The sequence below is a fragment of the Hemicordylus capensis genome, chromosome 4 (assembly GCF_027244095.1).
Source record: "Hemicordylus capensis ecotype Gifberg chromosome 4, rHemCap1.1.pri, whole genome shotgun sequence".
Classification (NCBI taxonomy): Eukaryota; Metazoa; Chordata; class Lepidosauria; order Squamata; family Cordylidae; genus Hemicordylus; species Hemicordylus capensis.
In genome coordinates this window covers 299,381,466-299,402,873 of record NC_069660.1, presented here as the reverse complement: position 1 = coordinate 299,402,873, position 21,408 = coordinate 299,381,466, and the positions used below count along the sequence as shown (strand labels likewise).

Here is a 21,408-nt window from a genome sequence, read left to right as displayed (position 1 = left end):
TGATGATGATTTTGCATTTATATCCTGCTCTTCCTCCAAGGAGCCCAGAGCGGTGTATTACATACTTAAGTTTCTCCTCACAACCACCCTGTGAATTAGGTTAGGCTGAGAAAGAAGTGACTGACTCAGAGTCACCCAGCTAATATTATGGCTGAATGGGGATTTGAACTCGGGTCTCCCCGGTCCTAGTCCAGCACTCTAGCCACTGCACCACGCTATGTAGGAAGGGTTGCCTAGCAACCACTTCAGTGCTTCCAGATACCAACCCAACCAGTCCCAGGGCAATTTACTGGTACAGACTTGAAGCAGTGGCAGTAGGAAGAAGCTTTAGATCAGGGGTGTCAAACTCAATTGGGTGGTGGGCTAGATTTGATTCCAGTGCATCACTGGGGGCCTGCACCCGCCTCATGCCAACCTTGTGACCACCTTTCTTGTGCCGCATTTCGCGCATGCACATACGCCTCCCCCCCACTCCCTTTCTTCCCCCATCCCCTCTTCTCCCCTTCCTTGTCCTCCCTGCCTTCTATCTTTCTCTTTCTCTGGTGCGCGAAATGCCCAATTGATACAAACCAAGAGGAGAACAGTTCAAAAGCTCTATTTGCCTCTGCAGAGTAAAAGAAAGTCCGGCTCTGGGAAATAAGTTTCCAACAAAGACAGAGCAGCCCCAAATGGAGTCTGCTCAACGTATATATACAAAAATGAGCACAAGCTTTCTGGCAAATCAAAGGCCTGGAAAGCGTCGGGTGATTCATCACAATACCAAGCATCCATGGTAAACAATAGTTGACATTGTTACTGCTCTACATTCCTAAAGCTACACATAGTTATTCTAATCAACAAAACTACCCTCAAAGGAGTAGGACAGGATGGCCCATCACTTCACGATGGTTACTGACCACAGGAAACAAAAGTAGCATGAGAGTGTGAAAGACTGTAAAAGGGTGCATGGAAATGCTGATAATACAAGGCCAGATGTCTTATACGTGCTGTTAGGGAAATCAGGTCATGGCAGAAGACTCTGGCTGTAGCTGGAAGATTCTAAAATGGTGTGGCTTATGCCAGCTTCAGCAGAGGTCTATTCTAAACGCTAAATACAGTTATCACCTGCCTTCTGTCTTTCTCTTTCTCTCACTCTGTTCCTTTCTTCCTCCCTCACCCTCCATTCTTGTTCTGTCTTCCTTCTGCTTCTCTTTCTTCTCCACCCACTTTCTTCTGTCTTGGTCTTCCTCCCCCCATCCCCAACCCCAACCTCTCCCTCTCCTTCTTCTCTCCTCTTTCTTCCTCCTTCTTGCTCTTTCCCTCCACTCACTCCTTCTGTCCCTAACCAACATGTGCTGAAGAGTCACGAGGATGCAGGAGGGAGGAATGTGGTAGTGCGGGAGGAAGGACAAATGCTTCCTTCCAAGTGTGGGGTGGAGGGAGAGACAAATGCTGGTGGTGGCAGCTGACCGCAAGGAAGGAACAAATGAACAAACCAGCCAGCTGCAGAAAGTGAGGAGCACTTACTGATACTCAGTTGCTTGGGGGGGGCAGAAAATGGAGCTTCAGGGGCTGGATCTGACCTACAGCTGGCAGTTTGGCATCCCTGCTCTAGGCAGCTTCTGCACTTCCTTTTGAAGGCAGAACGCAGGAGAATTATCCCACTTCCTGTGGGGCCTTGTTTACCACCTGGTTTTTTAGACCAGGATTTCCTAACCAGTGTGTCACAGGACACTCGCCAGTGTACTATGCTGACTGCACTGTGAGTGAGCTGGAAAAGCAGGGAATTGTTACAGTTCCATTAACAGAGTTTAAAAGAGTTTAGGATCCTGGCTTTTGCAGTGGTCTCTCTCCTTTATGCATTGAGAAGGGGCACCTCCTTCCTAGGTGCATTATGGGGCAAGACTGCTCTAAATGTGGGGCATTTAAGGTCTCTGCATTTGGAACTTGCCCCATAATGCACAGGGAAGGAGATGCACCCTTCCCAACCATAAAGGAGCGAGTCAGCTGAAAAGCCGAAAGTTTAAACTTTCCCCATAATGCATCAGGAAGATAAAATAATTAAATATGTGGTATTTTTGCTGCAGCAGCAAAAACAAGGTCTGAGGGGCAGTGCGCTCCAACTTGTTAATCTAACTGTGCCTCTAGGGGGAAAGGTTAGGGAATACTGTTTTAGACTTTTTGGGGTGGGGGTGGGTTGGTTGGTGGGTGTCGTTCCCCCCCCCCATTAGGGTAAGAACAAAACATCTCCTGCCATTACAAAGATAGCCAGCTATCAAAATCCCTTGTGTTCATCTAATGTCAGAATGCACTTCAGGGCAGCTGGGAAAACGCTGAGATACTAAACCGGCCATTTGCTCAGTTTCCCAGCTGCTTAAAAACATCCACATAGGTGCTTTGAAACTGGCAGCTATTTTTAACTTGAGGATTCAAGAATTTCCTAAGAGGGAGTGAATCAATACTGCCCTTTAAAAGAAGACACCAGTCCTTGAGGAAGAGGATGGAACAGCATAAACATTTCCCTGGACAAGGGTTTAAAGAGTCCTTTAAAGGCCATTAAGTGGCTTCTAATATGTATTCTTGACATTTGAGCAGTAATTTAGTGCTAGAAACTTATTTACACTTAAGGCATAAGATTTTAGCCTTCTCATCTTGTAACAGGTTGCTAATGGATTTGTGTTTTCAAACATCTATAACCTAAGCCTTGGTACTTAATTTCTTTTGTATTTGATGTCTATAAGGAGTGGAGGGAGTTACAGACTGACACATCTCCTTACAGAAGATGTGTTTATAACTCTCTCCACTCCTGGACTTAAAATAGGGACAAAAGCCCTTTTAGGAGGTGATTGGCACTCTTGATTCAAGTGCTGATCCACCACAAACAGCAGGAGGTCCAAATTTCCCTATTCCAAGTGATAAGGACTAGTAGCAACTCTGTCTGCAGGATTTTGTGGGGTCCCTGAAGAGCATGGCCTGAAACTCTAGAATTGTCTCATACTAGGTTTGGATTTTTTGTGTGAAAACGGTGCACCTTGTGGGTGGTGGGCCCTTTGCTGAGGCCTCAACAGAATCTGGACCTCACCACTCTCTGAAACAGACCCTGGGGCTATTCTCACAATCAGGCAAAATTGGGCTAGGAGACCCTAGCCCAATTTTGCCTGATCGTGGGAGCCACCACAGGCAAGCCCGGTGGCTCCCAGGCGGTTAACCTGCCTAAGTAGCCCGCCCCTAAAACCGGATTTGCAGAGCAAGCACTCCGCAAACCCGGGTTTTTTTATTGTGAGTAGCCGCAGTGCGGCTACTTACGAGGAGACCCCCAGAGGGGAGGCGGAAAGCTTCCTCCTGGCTCCGGGGGTCTCACCAGCATGCCCTGAGCACTTGCGCAGGGCATGCTGGAGCTTCCGGGGGCCAATTGGCCCCCACTCCCCCCAGCACCCGCCAGCTCTGTCACGGAGCCGGCAATTGTGTGGGCGGCCAGTCCAGCTGCCCAGGGCTCCCTCCCTGCTCCACTCACCTGCAAAAACCGGTCTCACTGATGGTGAGATCCGGCTCCCTGACTAGCAGGATCAGCAGACTGTGAGGAAAGGGAGGGCTATTAGGAATCACTGCCTCCCATACAAACCAACCCAAGAACTTTGTTCTATTTCTAAGGCTCTTCTCAGTAGAGGTGCAATTGCTGTCAATGAAAGAGAGGGCCTTTATGGTTATGGCACCCAAATTACAAAATAGCTTTCCAAGGTGGGTTTATCTGGCCTCTTCATTGCTCTCTTTTTAAGAAAGGTTGAAGTTGTCAGCTTCCCAGAGAACAATTTGTTATGGGGTGGCTAAGAAATAAAGTTAGTGGTTATGATTATTTATTTCATTTTAGCATACTTTTTAAAGTTAGGGCATTTTTCATATTCATATTGTTATTGCAGCTTCTGTTTTTTGTTTTTTTATAGACTTTTGCTGATGCTAGCTGAAAACCCTCTGCAATAGGAAGTACTTGCTATTGCAGATCTTACTATCTTCTTGTAGACATCATTCCCAGGAGTAAAGTCTGGAAAGTGCTCTTATTTGCAGGGCCAGGGAATCCCATTTTGTTTAAGCCACACTCTCATGTTGCTCTCTGAATTTGCACTGATTTCAGAACTCCATCCAGCTCTACATATCCCTGCTAATAGTTATTTACTTGGTCCTCCTCTGTCTTGAGATCAAGCATGGGAGGAAAGGGACTCTGACTATCTAGAGCCCCTCTTGCTAGCATTCATTCTGCCTCACTTTATAATCTTGCAAACAAATTAGATTTAAACCTATGAAGGGGTGTTCAGGGTTGTTATCTCAAGATAATTAACTTTGTGAAGTAACCCTTGGTGGACCTCTTGCTAGGTAGAAAATATATTCATAAGATTTGGGGAGTGGGGAAGGATGAGCAAACTATTTTCCTCAAGCTGGCTCTTTCCCCCCAAAATCAGTGTGTGTGTTGTGTGTTCTGTTTGTATAATTGAGCCAGTTTGAGGCTCAGTAAACGAATGCTCAGTTTACCATTCCCAAAGTGCCCTCTCTACCAACCCTTATCCTCCAAATGACACCCCGCACCTCTACACTGCTTGGGGCAGCAGCAGATCATCTGGGTGCATGATCCTTGTGCCCTGACCAGCCCAGACCCACAGCCGGATCGTCTGTGCAGAAGGCAAGCTTCTGCTGCCTTCCCCACCACCCGCCTTCAAGCCCTCTCACATGATTGTGAGAAAGGGCTCAAGTCTTTCCAAGGACTAGCCCCTCTCCAAGCAAATAAGCATTTTAGGGAGCTGAAGAGCTCACTTCTTTTGAGGTAGGCTATTCAAACTTTCAAGATTATTCTTTAAGTCTGAGCTTGAAGATGTTTGTTAATATGCCTAATTGAAAAGGTGTTCACTGGCTATAGACTTTCGGGAATATAGGAAGTTGCCTTATATCTAGTCAGACCATTGGTCCATCTAGCTTAGTATTTTCTACACTGACTGGCAGAGACATTCCAAGGTTTAGTAGGAGTCTTTCCCAGTCTTACCTGGAGATGCCAGGGATTGAACCTGGGACCTTCTGCATGCAAAGCAGCTGCTCTTCCACTTAGCTACGACCCTTCTTATGATGTGACGATGTGACCGTCTGAGTATACCTTTTCTGTTGGTGTCATTGATGGATTTTACTGAGAGAGACAATATAGTAACTTGAAATTATTCAGCTCTTTTTGATTTGCTGTAGTGATGATGACCTCAAAGGAACTTTACAAAAGATAGCCTTGCAAAATCTGTGTTCATGAATATTGGGGGAAATTTTAAACAGTGATTTTTTTAAAAAAACAAAAAACCACATCTCTGCGTACAGTAATGACCAGGATCTCCATCTGAAGCAGATTATTTATAAAATAGTGATGAGGCTGACTCTGAAATGGCAAATAGATTGCATACCAAAAAGTATAGTATCATTCCCTCCATCTGAGATCTACTTCAGAGTGGTTCCCAAATCCTACTGTGTGTTCCCAATCCAGAATTGAGTCGTCATTTGCTCCAGCACCTCTGTGGTGCTTCTTGGAACTCACTCTGCTGCCCACATTTACTTTGTACAGTTTAGCAGGACATGGAGGGATGGTGGAGAGGGCCCTTGAGTATCCCAGGGCAAGAACTGGATTCCCATGGTTCCAACATCCCTGCATGATGTGGGTGGTTCATGCTATCGTGTTCAGGGGATTTTGCACCCATTCCGGCAGTCACAAGGGTTTTCCCCTTGTTTTCCATCTTCCCAGTGAGTTGTTTGGAGAGGGAGCAGGAAATGTTCCCAGGAAAGCCACAACAGAGACTGAGGCTAAGTCTGAAACACAAATAAAGATGTCATCACTCTACAACTAGGCCTGATGTGCTCTATATTACCTAAGAGTTTGGGTGAATGCTGCAGAAATCCAGAGGATTTGTTAATTTGCACCAAATTAATAGATTTGAGCAGATCTTCTCCACCTCTAACCCAAAGATATTCTTTCATAGGACTGGTCCTGTGAAGGTGTGAATCACCACCATTACTTTGTGCATTCTCTACATTCACAATCTCATTGTCCACACTCCAAGCTGTGCATCCAGCAAGATGCCTACCTGAGGTGGGCGTGGCCCTCCTGAAAGCAACCCTTGCTCTTGGGTGGGCACATCATAGGGCTTGGCAGAAAGTGGTAGAGAGGAAGCCCGCTCAATGCTGCTGGTGATGAGTGACCAGATGGGGGTGGGAGGGGGAGAGGACAGCAAACACCTAACCCATGAGAGTTCCTGCGAGACCAGGGTGCCATGAAGATTCTTACAAGATTGTTGAGGTTGAACCAGGTATTGAAAACAGAGGGTGAGTACATTGAGGAAAGTCTGGATGTAGCCAGAATCCCAGTCTTGGCTCCCAGGAAGGAGCAAGGATCAAAGATTAATGGAGAGGGGTGCCCAGGCCTGCCAATTACAGAAACACTCACCATCACAGCTACATTTGCCTCTTCAGATAGACACCACTGTAATTGTAAAGAGCACAGATCATGAATGATGTGCCGGTGTGGGGCTTCCGTAGCCCTTTCGGGTAGCTGTACTTGCACACAGCTTTTAAAAAATAATGTCTTAATTAGGACTATTGAGAAGATGATTTAGTTTATATTCCATAAATCAAAGAGAAAATGAGTTTGTCTGTATAGTTCTTTGGAAGTGTTCCATTTATTCTGTCAGTTATGATTATCTTATTGGAATTATTTGTGGAAATAATAGATTGAGACCTGATTATAGTTTGACAAATTTTGGCTTCACAGTTGATTGATATCTATATGCTTTGGCAAAATTCAGCAGTGTATACAATTTGTACTGTGTGTCCATCCACTTTCTGCTGTTTAATGTGGTGATAAACATAGATTACCTGCCACTGATCCACAAGAAGGTGTGGTCCTGATTTGTAAAGAGGTGATTTTTCAAACAGCATAAATGAGCCCATGTTTTTTGGCACATTATTCTTGTGCCTGTGCTCAGTTAAAAACTGAGAAGATTATAGCTTTAGCTGGCAGAGACATCATTTCAGTGCATAATTTTGAAGGATCAGGAAATGGGGGAAGCACATGCTGTCCACACAGTGGCGTTCATGGGTGATTATGCTATAGCATGCGCTTCCATTGGTCTGTGGCTTTAAACTACAGATTACCAAAATCCAGACCCATCAAGCGATGTTGTGTTCATTAATATATGGTTAATATACACTTCAGCAGGACTCTCCAGTTCCACCCTGATCACTCATCTGATTTGAATTCAATCGGTTTTCGCTTGCTCAAATTAGTTGCTGCAAATATACATATTTTTGAATTTCCTGATTACCTCAATTTATATGGAACCAAAAAGATCTCACATTATATCACTTTTTGGAGGTGGGAAATCTAAACTAGTCTTACTGTCTTCATTAAACTCTTTGTTAGGGTTAGGAATGGGAATGTGGGAATGTGTGCATTGAAATCTGGAGTTACCATCCAATAATCTCTGGTGGGGCGGTGAACTTGATGGGCTGTGGGTTGGATGTGGACTCAAGCATAGGGCCAGCCTATCCACTAGGTGGACATAGGCAGCTGCCTAGGGTCACTGTTCCCTCTAACAGGGATTCTCAGATGTTCTTCATTACAGCTCCCAGCATCCCCTGCTGCAGTGGCCTTTGGCTGGGAATTATGAGAGTTGTAGTCAACAACATCTGGGAATCCTTGTTAGAGGGAACAGTGCCTAGGTTTTTGAGGGGTGTGGATGCTGCTGTCCCTGCTGTGAATAGCCACCTCAGGGAGGGCAAAGAGGAAAGAGATTATGAGGCCATTCACACAGTCAAAACTGCGTTTTACCCGGGTTTGGAAGCTGTGTTTGCTATGCTACCAATTTCCAGTTGTGTGGAAGCAAGGCAAGAGGAAAACCTGGGCAGCTTTTCCTCTTACCTTGCTTCCACAACAGATTGTGACAGAAGCTGGGTTCCCAACTTTAGTGGTGTTGTTGTTTTTGCTTTATTATAAGTTGAATGTAATTTCCACTTTTTTGCTGAAAAGTTTTATTTTTCATCTCTGATTTATGCTCCTACTTCGTTTTCAGTGCATTTATTTACTCTCTTCACTATCATGCTTTGACTTTCTCCCCCCCACCCCCCACTTTTGTCTCTTCTTCATTGTACCCTAATGATCTGATTTCTGACTTTGCAAATGAGATTTTTTTCCATTCAGGGATTGACAAATCCCAGGCAAGAGGGAGCCATGGTGCCTAGAAATTTAACCCTGGCACCTAGACTAGGATATTCAGAGGTAGAATTATTTAATATATTTTTTTTGTTTGTCCCAGGCAGCCCTGTTTCTCTCCCACCATGGAGGCTGGGCACACTGGCCACACTCCTTTCCTTTGTGTCTTCCCAGCGGGCTGGGGAAAGAACTTGTGGCAGCTCCCTTACCCTCCCCTACCCATGAAGAATTTGCTTCGTGCAGGCTGGATGCTGGAGAAAAAGGAAGCCTCCCGCTGGCACAAAGCAAGTGCTTCATGCACTGGAGAGGGCGAGGGAGCCGCCTCACGTTTCCCCCCAGCTGGCCTGGCAGACACAGGGGAGAGGACCAAGGCCACTGTGCCCAGCCTCCACAGTGGGGGTGGGGGAAGCGCAGTGGTGGAGGAAGGGCAAGGGGGCAATGCTGGAGAGAAATGGGGTGACCGCCTGTCCCTGGGCCACTGCACAGCTAGGCCCTGCAAGGCAAGCTTCCATTGGTTCATCATTTCCCCCGGTGCTACTGACTCTCCTGAAGCGACCTCAGGTTCTTATCCATGTTTCTTTTCATTCTCCTGCTGCTGTGTCTGCATCTTTAGAGTAATTAATCAAACTCTCTCTCTCTGCTCTGCCCAGTTCTGGTTGGCTCTTCTGTCTCTTACTTCGGCGCTTCTCCCTGCTTTTATCCATCTTTTGAATGTTTAATTTTCTACTAGCATTCTGTTTCTCACCATCTTTTTAGTTCCCAGCTTCTTTGTTGTGCTTTCCGTTCCTGCTGGCCCACTTCCTGTGCAGCATCCCACGGTAGTTTTGCACACTGCAGAAACTGCTATGTGTGCCCAACACACCACCCACGCACTGAAAATAATGGCTGTACCATTGCACAACTGCATCTGCACCATTTCCAACATTTGCGCAAGAGCAACTTGCACAACTGCATGGGTGGTGTGTTAGGAGCAGGCTGCAGGTTCCCTCAGTGGGCAAAATGCCCGTGGGATGCTGCACAATATGTGGTCCGTTGTCTTATCTTTCTTAATGTTTAATTTTCTTCTAGATTGGGGTAGGCAATAGGAATGGGCCATATCGAGTGTTCTAAGCTTGGAACTGAATGTCCTTCAAATGAAAGGCCTGTTCCAAGCTCGCAACAGAATGACTCCACTGGGAGTCGGAACATTCCTAGCTCCATTTTGGACTCCAAAATAGCACTCTTCTGGCCTCTGCGTATGTGCGGCAGCCATTTGCATGGGCATTACCAGCACACAAATGGCTGCTGCACATGAGCAGTGGCCAGAAAAACATGAGCAGAGGCCAGACGGGGTCTGGTTGTTGTGACAGAACATACTGGCAACACACTGCCTACCCTTGTTCTAGATTCTTCTCTATCTGGCTTCTATCCATATCACTCTACAACAGCTACCCTTGCTTGTATTTCTAATGCATTTTCCTCTGTATTTATGCAGGCAGCTAATTTGTTCTTCTATCTCTTATCATTTGCTCTCCTACCATCCCTGATTTCCTGTTATCATCCAGCTCATTCTCTCTCTGTTCTGAGCCAGGATGGTGTAGTGGTTAGAGTGCTGGACTAGGACCGGAGGGACCCGAGTTCAAGTCCCCATTCAGCCATGATACTACTTGGGTGACTTTGGGCCAGTCACTTCTCTCTCAGCCTAACCTACTTCACAGGATTGTTGTGAGGAGAAACTTAAGTATGTAGTAAACCGCTCTGGGCTCCTTGTAGGAAATAGCGGGATATAAATGAAAAAATAAATTAAAAAAAATGAAATAAATTTTATTTTTGCACCAATATATCTACATTTCTTGTTCATTTACGCTCTTTCTGTCTTGCTTCCCTTTACAGTTGGAGCCTTTATATTTTCATCTGCACCAGGGCTATTCAACTGTAGCCCTCCAGCTGTTTTTGGACTACAGCTCCCTGCATCCCCAGCCACAGTGGCCAGTAATCAGGAATGATGGGAGATGTAGGCCAACATGTGCAGGAGGGCCACAGTTTGGCACCCCTGATCTACATCATGCTTTCCCTTTTCAATAAAGGTTTTGAAACCTATGTTATTGTTCCCCTCATGATACTTATCTGTATCCTGCATAACAATAGTTCAGATTAAAGTACATGTTCTTATATTTCATTAGCTGTGTTAATCAAATTTTATGAAGTATTTGTCAAGAAACAGGTAGCATTCAGAGACTAACTGAAAGGATTTTAAGAAGGTTTAAATCTGCATAGTTTTTCATCGGTAACAACCTGTGTCCCTGTAACAGGGAACTCTGGTGATAACACACTTCATCAGATACTGAGTTGTTACTGGAGAAATGCAGGGAAATGGGCAGTTCAAAGGATGGAATGAAACATTCCAAGGATGGGAACAGTCTTAGATTCTTAAAGGAATAGAGGTCAAATTACATCAAGTATAATCCTTATGGTATCTCAGGAAACCATTATCTCTATTTAATCCCTGCTCAATAAAATCACACTTCTTGAAAAATTCCTGCTCTGCAGTTTCCCAGTCCATATGGCTACCAGAGTAAATCTTTTTCTGTGCAGACACTCTCAGGTCCATGACAGTATGACTGTGCGAGTTATCTTAGAGAGCACCTTCTTCTGCATGATCCCCACCACACATTAAGGTCATCTGAGGAGGTCCATCTCCAGTTACCATCGGTTTGTCTGGTGGCAACTCAGAGGCTGGCCTTCGCTGTAGCTGCTCCTGGGCTGTGGAATGTACTCCCGGCAGAAATCCGCAATTCAAATTCTTTACTGGCCTTCAGGAGAGCCCTTAAAACCTCTCTGTTTGGCCTGACCTTCCAGGGTTTTTAAATAGTTGTATATGGTATTTAATGTTGTAACCTAGTTTTCAGGGTTTTTAAATTGTTGTGATTGTTTAATTATTGTTTTATGATGTTTTAATTGTTAATTGTTGATTTATACTGTTTTATAACTTTTGTTATAATTGTTAACTGATTTTAATAGTTTTGTTTTAATTGTAAACTTCCCTGAGCCATTTTGGAAGGGTAGTATAAAAATCGAATAATAAACAAACAAACAAATAAAATGCTCACTGACAGGCTTCTTGGTCATCTTATTTCTGATGTCAGATTTATGTCCATTCAGTCTTTGTCTAAGGGACAAATCTGTTTGCCCAACATAAATGGCTGGTGAGCGTTTGGTACAAGGTATTACATATACCACACTTACCGATGCACATGTGTATAAACCTTGTATATTGTAGATGGTGCCATTGAGTCCATGTGCGGAATTATTTGTGTTGATGAAAGGACATAGTTAGGGCTGTGCACAAAACTTGTTTGCCCGGTTCGGTTCAAGTCTGAACCACACTTGAACTAAAGTGAGCATGTTCGGTTTAGTGGCATTGGAAATATATATATATTTTTTTAATTCACTGCTGTGGCGCCGGGGGTCTGGCAGCCTTGCGCGGGTGCTGGTACAGCCTCAGGGGAGGGATCTCCTTAGTTTCCCTCTTCCCCCGCCAGCCTCCCCCCAATCCTGCAAGGGCCATTTCAGCTTGTTTTTCGGGCTGTTCTGGCCCTTTCCTGGTGGCACCAGCCACTTTGTAGGCTGTTGTGCATGTTCCTTGTCCATTTGCATGGCCTGGGTCATGACAAAAAAGGCAAAAGACCACTGCCAACCTGCTACAGAACCCCCAGTTGACCTCATGCCATCTAAATGTTTTCCATACATTCAGCACCCTTATTCAGTGGATGCCAGCTTTATTATAGATTCTGACCATCCATTGGGGTCAAGTTGGTCCAGCCCCCAGGCTCATGTCTTGAAAACAGAGTCCCCATATGCCTCATGCCCTAGTTGGCCAACTATGTATGGTCTACACCAAGCATTTTTGGAAGAGTCCAGGGCTATGACATTGCTGTAATTAGATCCCGAAAGACTGACTTTTCGCAGGATTGATAGTTGGGGAAAGCATCATATTTACTTTCTGGCTCAAAGAACACTAATTAAGATGGCATGACATGTTCAGTGATTATCCAAATTGTTACCTGAATTGCCTTTGATAGTATTTTCCCACCTGCCACTAAACTCTGAAATATCTGTGATATCTGTGCTTGTAAGTGCTGATTTATTAATTGCCAGCCATATGGAAAGGTGTCAGAATAATAGACCTGCATTATTGACTTCTTTGTGCAGAGTGGAATGCCTGCAGCTGCATAACTCTTGTGTTGAGCATCCTGGTTCAAGACAAGGCCCAGAACACATGAAAACGTATTGTGCATCCCAAAAATGTCTAGTCTGTTAAATGCTGCCTCTTTGTTCTGTCTTTCCAGTCTCATATTGTAAAGCTGACCAAGCCGGTGGCACTGTGGACCCAGCAGGATGTGTGCAAGTGGTTGAAGAAACACTGCCCTAATCAGTATCAAATCTACAGTGAGTCATTCAAACAGCATGACATAACTGGTAAAGTATGAAATATCAGACATATTTCACATTAAGAGAGTGTATATGGTGTGTTTAATTTCCTTTCCTACTGTCTTTGAATAACTAGTGTTCTACAAGTGGGCACGGTTTGATATAATGTATATTTAAATTATTTGTCAATTTTAGAGCAGTGTGAGACCAGGAGGGAATAAATAGCAAGTACAGCTACGTTACTTAAAGGACTAATTTGGAGAAACTATACTGTGAGAGGGTCTTGCTGCTATAGGATTGAGTTTTTGTTTTTGTTTTTGTTTTGTATATATTTTCACTCTGAGGGCCTGACTTAACTAAAGTTCAAAGACAGAGAATGAATAAAAGAAACAAATGAATAGATTCTGATCGAAAGGGGCTTTGAATATGAAAAATCTCAGGTTTCCAGAAAGGTTCATCACTCACTAGAAGAGCATACAGAAAGTCTCAGGTTCAATCACTAGTCTCTTCAGGATAAAGGTAGCAGGACTGGAAATATCATTGTCTTTTCTAGCCTTTCTCAGTTCGAATAGACAGTACTGACCAGGATGGATTAATGGCCTGATGAATTGGCACAAGACAGCTCGATACATTCATGCAACCACGCTGGAGTTCAAGAGCCACAAGGAAATGAATATGGCTCTGCTGATGCAATATTATCTCTATTACCCGCCCCCCCACCATACCTCTTCTTTCCTTCTCTGTGTAAAGTCCCTGATCACAGCAGTTCATTCTCTTTCTGTAATATGACTGATCCTTATTTCCTTTTGGGGAAGGGGCCATAGCTTAGTGATGGAGCACAGTTTGCATGCTGACGGTCCCAGCTTCAATCTCTGGCATCTTCAGGCAAGGCTAGGAAAGACTCCAGTCTGACGCCAGCTCTAGAGAACTGCTGCCAATGAGTGTAGACAATACTGACCAATGGTCTCACACAATACATCAGGCAGGTTCATATGTAGCAATATATGCTGTATGCTAAGACAGAAGGAGAGAGAGAGATTTTTTTTTTAAAAAAATATTTATTTGCATTTATTTGCTTCCCTTTTGGGGTTAAATTTCGTAAGCGTACTTTCAGTTTGACTTCTATACCAATTTCTATACCGCCCTTCCAAAAATGGCTCATGGCAGTTTACACAGAGAAATAATAAATAAATGAGATGGATCCCTGTCCCCAAAGGGCTCACAATCTAAAAAGAAACACAAGGTAGTCACTGGAGGTACTGTGCTGGAGGTGGACAGGGCCAGTTACTCTCCCCCTGCTAAATAAAGAGAATCACCACGTTAAAAGGTGCCTCTTTGCCAAGTTAGCAGGAGTACTTTTCATTTTATATTGAGTTGACTTCAGTTTTAAGCAATGAATAACCTGAACCTTGAGCAGGAGCATTTATGTACCACTTGTGAGCAGTGTTCTCTCTAATTTTTTTCATCTGTGTGCAGAATGAGTTTTGTTCAGGGCGGCAGTATCAAGGCAGTGTGTGTACACATGCATTCAGAAAGGGGCCTTCCAGATTCATCCTGAGCTGGATCTAAAATTAACTGAGCGGACATCAGAAAATGTGTGAGAACGCGTGCAACCCTTAGAGGGAACACTGCTTGTGAGGCAAGACTTCCAAAGGTTCATATCTGAAATATGATACTAAATTATCAGATCTGAGTTCTGACAATGTGGTATTACACAGACAACAATACACCATATTTTGCATCTCTGTCTAGGATTGAATGAATAATGTTTAATAGATTATAAGCCAAATTCTCAACCTTTAACTGAAAAGTTTAAATCCCTTCCAATAGGTAAGCAGTTAATATCAAAGAGCCTATTTATATAGACTAACATTTCATGTAAATAGATAATGGTGCACTTACACAACATTCTGCATGCAGATGGTGGTGAATACAAAATTTTAAATGACCCATGGTAGCAGTCAGCTTGGCTTTGAGTGCTTGCCATGGCCCAGAGACTGATAAAGGGCCCATGGAGCAGAGTATAGCACCGTTCTCCCTTTGCATAGGATGCAAAGCAAGGTTGAAGTCAGTGTGAGTGAAGTGAGAAAGTCAACCCTACTAAATGAGCAAAGAGGCACCTTTGAAAGTGATGATTCTCTTGTATTTAGCAAGAGGAGAACAGCTGATCCTGTCCAACCCCAGCACAGCACCTCTACACTGGCTGTTGCTGTTGTCTACCTAATGTTTTTTCTTAGATTATAAGCCCTTTGGGGACAGGGAGCCATCTTTATTTAATGTTCTTTGTATGTAAGCCACTTTGAGAACTTTGGTTGAAAAGCAGCATATAAATACTTGTAGTAGAATTGGTAGGCGGGCAGATATGAAACGCCCTCCCCGAAGAGCTTTGCCATGCTCCCTCTCTCCTGTGTTCTTAAAAAACAATTAAAAGCACATATTTTAAGAGAGGCTTTTTAATGTTTCATCTGCTGCTTATATCTGGTAGGTTCTTTTTATAGCTCCCAGTTTTTAGCTTTTAATTTGAAACTTTTTAAAAATGTAATTTTAATTGTGGTTTTAGCCTTTTAACTTGTTTAACTAAATTTGGTTAACTTTACTAGTTTGTTTGTTTGTTTATCAAATTTGTACACTGCCCCAAACTTTCATCTCTGGGTGATTAACAATAACATAAAACAAGTTAAAAATATACGCAAAACTTAAAACAATTTAAACATTTTAAAAGTCAAAAATGGATTAAAACCTAAAAATTTAAAAAGCTGAAAAAGCTTGGGTGAAGAAGTGGGTTTTCAAATGTTTTTTAAAAATTGTCGGAGATGGGGAGGATTGTATTTCAGTAGGGAGCTCATTCCACAATCTTGGGGCAGCAACCGAGAAGGCCCGTCCCCGTGTGGCCACCAGCTGAGCTGGCGGCAACTGGAGACGGATCTCTCTAGACAACCTCAATGGGCGGTGGGGCTCATAATGAAGAAGATGTTGTCTTGAATACCCAGGGCCCAAGCCTTTTAGGGCTGTATAGGTTATAGCCAGCACTTTGTATTTCACATTGTATTTATTTTATTAATGTTGTGAGCCGCCCCAAGCAATAGTGTATTGGAGGGGTGAGGAAATTTTTTTTGAAATAAATAATAATAAATAGTAGTAGATATGCCATGATCCAAAAAATGTTTGAGGAGGGTGTCTTCCTGCCCCCCCACCCTTCATGCAGGGTGCCTGAGAAAGTCTGAAGCAATACAAGTCTCTCTTGATCACTTCCAATAGGTAGTGATCCATTCAGTCGCAGCACCCAGCACTCCCTAACCCATGGATCTGTTTTTTTGGGCGGGCAGTTAAGGGCCACCTGCTTCACCTGGCTTTTAATGGATTGGCACTTGTTTTTTTCGTTTAGTTTTTCTGGTTTTCTCTTGGCTGCGATTAGTCCCCCATTGACTTTTTAAAAATATCTGTTTGGACCTTTTGTTTCACCATGGTATTCTCCTTTAGGTGTGACTGGAAGGTGGGATATAAATATAGTATTTTAAAAAAACACTGGCAGGGGACTGGTGAGAAGTGGTCTCCCCGGTCTGCCTGGCTTCTTTGCACATAGCAGAGTGCAAGAAATAAGGCATTCATATGCTCCTGTTTTCCATTCTGCTCTGATGCTGCATTGGGAGCGACCAAATGATCCCAACCCACCCGTCTCAGCATCAGATGCAACTGAAACATTCAGTTGATCCAAACGTAGCGTTCTAGCAGGATTATTTATTTGTTTGTTTGTTTGTTTGTTTGTTTGTTATAGTATTTCTATACTGCCTGATATAGAAATCTCTAGGCGGTATACAAGTTAACTATAAAAGCAATGTAAACAGTTCATAGAACAGGTGAAAACATCAATGATGTTATTGGTTTGGCTGTGGTTTGGGGCGGTATATAAATGTAATAAATGAATGAATGAATGAATGAATGAATGAATGAATGTAATGCCTTTAGAGAAAGGTTGCATGTTGCCCTTTCCACAATCCACTCAGGTGGACACAGAAGGTGTAGACTGCTGCCTGGGCAAGTAACTCTTACTCTTCCACACTAAAATTAAATTATCTGGGGGATAAAAGCAAAGTGTGCCATCAGGAGTTTTGGCACCTTCCGCCTGCCTTGGAGTCTTATGGGGTCTATGTCCTTCTAGGCATGTAGTCATTATCCTCAGTTGGTACTGAAAAATCTAAGGCAGCGGTGGCCAACAATGCAAAACTACCTGTCTCAGATTATAAGAACTTTTTCTCTAAGAATGTGTTGCAACCTGAACCTGGCTCCTATGTTGGTATTGTTCCATGTCATTGAAGGCCATATTCTGCTTCTGTCAAAGATCTCTATTCTAAATCTATTAATAGCTGCCAAAATGGTTTGAGTTCACAGATGGAAATGTTCTACCCCTCCTGGGTCAAAGAATGGTTGTTGAAATAATTGACCATCGGTGAGAGATCTGATTTAGTCAATCCTTCCAGTCCTTCCAATTTAGCAGAAAAAAGTTACTGCTAACAATATCATTTTATACTGCGATAGATCTATAGATCTATAGATCTATAGATCGAGAGAGAGAGAGAGAGAGAGAGAGAGACCACTACACTACATTAACCCTGAGGCTATCCAATTGGATATTGAATGGTGGGCCCCTGTGCTGGCCAGGCTTTTCACCTATATAGACTCCACTGGACAAATTCCAAAAGAGTGGAGTACGGCTGTTATAGTGCCAATTTATAAGAAAGGGGAAATAAATCTCCCCTTGAACTATAGGCCTATTTCACCATTAAGTGTAGTCAGCAAGCTATATGCCAGGCACCTTTTAGTCAAACTTCATGCCTGGATGGAGGATGAGAGTGTTTTGGGGGATGAACAGGCTGGGTTTAGAACTGGACGATCTACCATTGATCAGGTCTTTATCCTCCATCATCTGATCGGAAAATATGGAGATAAGCCTGGGTTGTCTTTGTATGTGGCTTTCATTGATTTCAAATTGGCGTTCGACTCTATACCTAGAGGACTGCTTTGGGAGAAGCTAGCGCAAACGAACATCGATAAGCGGCTTCTTTTTTTAATGCAACAGCTTCATGCAGGCTCGAACATCAGGGTTAGATGTCATCCTAAAGGGGAGCTTTCACAACCTATACCAACCTATAAAGGAGTGAGGCAGGGATGCATCCTTGCCCCCTCGCTTTTTAATTTATATCTCAATGACTTGGCCCCTTGTTTAACTGACTCCAGCCATTCGCCATCTGCAGCAGATGCTGCTGCTATTTTAGCTAGGACTCCAGTGGGCCTGAGGTGAGCATTGAAAAGATTGGCCCTCTACTGTAGAGCCAATTATCTTTTGATCAATTACTTGAAATCCAAAGTAATGATTTTTGCAAGGAGACCTAGGCAGTTAAGATGGTCGATTGAGGATCAACAGTTAGAACAGGTCTATACATATAAATATTTAGTTGTGAACCTGCAAGCAAGGGGTTCATGGAAGGCTCATATAGATCAAGTTATTCTTACTGCACGGAGAAGTTCTCTGGCTATCCGGAGATTTGTCCATTCTAAAGGAGGTGAGATCATTTCAACCGCCTTGAAATTATTTGCGGCCAAAGTTAGGAGCCAGCTATTATATGGGGCGCAACTTGGTCCTTTTCCTTCATACAAGTCTATGGATGTGGTTCAAAATGACTTCCTTAGGGCTCTACTTATACCTAGATTACCTAGAGTACCTAGATGCATCCCCAATGTATTGTTAAGGTTTGAGTTGGGTGTTCTGAAGGTCGAGGTCTGGGCCTAGTTGTCTATTCTGACCTATTGGCTTAAAGTCAGATTTCCCCCCCGAGGATGGATTTCTCTTATCTTGGCTGATGTATTCCAGCTCACTTGGGACCAGGCTGTTCAGGACAAAATTGTGTCCTTGGATTGGTCTATGGACTACCTGGTCCTGTTAAGTCACGACCAGGCTAGGCAGATCCTGAAACAAAGACACTTGGACTTTGAAATCCAACAAGAATTCTCCCAAATCCCTGATTGTACTAAAAGGCTGGGTTTGAGCAGTTCTAGTTGGGGCCCTGCTGTTTATTTGAATGCCTTGAGTGCTACCAGGGGCCTTTTTCAGAGCAAGACATGATATGTTACCTTCAGCGGTGCTCTCAGGGAGGTTTCTGGGGATTCCTAGGGAGGATAGATTATGCCCATGTGGTATGGGGGAAGTTGAATCCATCCAACATGTTTTGTTGCGCTGTCCATTATATAGAGATTTAAGATGTTCCTTATTAACTCCTCTTCTGACACCCTTCCCAGGTTGCTCAGGAGATTTTTATGTTTCCTATCTTCTTGCGGATAGAACTTTAGATGTCACCTTTAAGGTGGCCAAATTCTGTTCAATTGCAGCAGTGTTACAGCAGTGAGCTTTACTTTGATTAATTTTAAAATTTTACTGATTATTTATTCGTAGATATTTATCTATATATTTAAATATTTCTTTTCTTCCTATTGTATCTTTTTATGTTATGAGATGTTTTGTTTATGTTATGTTATGCTGACCTTGGGTCGCAAATAAAAAACTTAAACCTAAACACCACTAAACACACACACACACACTCCACACGTATTAATCTCAGGATGAGTTTATTTCTGTAAAATCATTTTTTCTGTCTCCTCTATTCACCATGAGTTGTTATGTATTGACTGATGATGCATGAGGGTTGACACCGTAGCTCAGTGGCAGAGCATCTGCTTTGGATGCAGAAGGTTCTGGGTTCAGTCCCTGCCAGCATCTCTAGATAGGGCCGGGAAAGACTCCTGCCTGAAACTATGGAGAGCTGCTGCCAGTCAGTGAACTTCAGCTGTCCTGCAGATATTGGACTACAACTCCCATCATTCTTGACTGTTGGCCACTGTGGCTGGGGATGATGGGAGTTGTAGTCCAACAAGAGCTGGAGGGCCAAAATTGTGCAGCCCTGGTGTAGAGACAATACTGAGCTAGATGGACCAATGGTATAAGACCACTTTGTATGTAATGTGTAATAAAACATTTAATAACATATTTCCCCTAAACATGTTATGGAAATCATCTCTAAAGGATGATTTTGTAAAATAAGAGAGAGGCTAATGTAACGTCAACTACTCTTCCATTTCATTGTTACAAATCATAAGCATAAAGTAGCTGTAAAATCTGAGCAGGATTAACTTGTCGTTTTGCATAATACACCAGGCAAGGCTTATCCTTTCTCTTTCAATCATGAGATTCCATGGCATGAGCTCTTATGGCTCATCTGCCGTAATGGGAGTAGCAAAATTAGCTCCAAGCTTGATATAAAACCTCCAAGCCAAAAAGGGAGGGGGAAACAGGAAATGGTTTGTTCCCTTTCGAGTTCAAACTCATCCTGGAGATTTCCTTGATTTTCAGTCAGAATTATGGCCACTTCTTTGAATATCCCGCACTTTGTTGCCATATGGAAGAGGCTTATATCTTGTTGGCCTTTGGTGGGTTTTGTTTTTGTTTTTTTTAAAGTCGTATCTTCAGCCCAGTTCTACTGTAATAGAACTTCAGATTCAGATTCTAAATTGCACCAGATAATGCTGCAATTAAGTGTCAATACTTTGATTTGATTATTACCTATAAAGCCCTTAATGGCATGGACCCAGGATATTTAAGAGAGCAAATGTCTTCTTCGTTATGAACCCCACCGCATCTTAAGATCTTCAGTGGCGGTTTGTCTGAGTGCCTCCAGTTCGTCTGGTGACGATTCAAAGGAGAGCCTTCTCTGTAGTTGCCCCAGAGCTGTGGAACACACTTCCTGCTGAGATTAGAGCAGCTCCATCCCTGTTGGCTTTTAGGAAACAGCTAAAGACACATCTCTTCAGCCAAGCTTTTTAGCTATTTGGTAGTTTTTATGGGTATTTTAATTTGATATTTATAGATGTTTTAAATGTTAAAATTTCTTGGTTTGTTTTATTGTAAACCACCCAGAAACTTCGGTAGCGGGTGGTATACAAATATGTAAAATAAATAAATATAAATATCTTCATCTGGGGATTGACCTGAAAATTATTTTCTCCTTACTCCCGTTTTGGGTTTATTAATTGTCAACAATACAGTTCTAGCATAATATTACTTTAAAGTAAGAAGGGATGATTTGGGCATGATCCAGAGGCATGTATGCTGAGCACATTGAGTTATATAATTTTTCTTTTGTGCAAAACAGGTTGAGAGATTTAATGTAACATAAATCGGGTGCTTCTTTAGCTGTTCTTCTTCCTGCCTGCATTAATCCCCAAGATGCTTTTTAAAATGAGTTTAAGAGCTGCTGCCTAGTTGTGTGGAAATTCATGGTGATGATGATGGTGAAAAAAACCTCTGAGGGGAATTCTTTACTGGAAGCTCTTGCAGTAAACTTCCAAACTGATCTTTAAAGATGTGAGTTTGCTGTGAAAGTAGCCAGGGGTCAAGAAACATTGGTTCTGTTCACCAGCCAGGCAGAATTTTTTTACCTATCAAGCTGTTGCTACATTACTCGTCAGGATTTTTTCACTTGTCAGGCATCATTTTTCGCTCATTACAGTCAAGTAGACTAGTGGGTTTCCTGAGCCCTATTAGTAGCTGATAGTGAAATCCCGCCAGTAGTGGCATGTTCATGCACATTGTGAAATCTTTATATGGTGTCTACCAGAACGTGCCATCATTTGGAACCTGTCTCCTATAGCCCCACTTCAGCCCTACTTTAGCATACCTTAGCTAGGCCTGCACAGTCTTCAGCTAGCACAAGAGAGACACTTCAATCACGGGAACATAGAAA

General features: G+C 43.1%; 1 protein-coding gene across 4 annotated transcripts in view; it reads left to right on the top strand.

The window, feature by feature from the left end:
• SAMD12 (sterile alpha motif domain containing 12) overlaps positions 1-21,408 on the top strand; it is a 312,509-nt gene that overhangs the window by 79,684 nt on the left and 211,417 nt on the right. For 3 of the 4 annotated variants that reach the window (XR_008307107.1, XM_053249868.1, XM_053249869.1), the window contains exon 3: positions 12,535-12,664. Coding sequence is in view for 2 of the 4 variants with exons in the window: in XM_053249868.1 (XP_053105843.1) it covers positions 12,535-12,664 (130 nt within the window). In the remaining 2 variants the exon portion in view is untranslated. The remainder of the gene's footprint in view (positions 1-12,534; positions 12,665-21,408) is intronic. The other variant, XR_008307108.1, reaches the window with a different exon arrangement.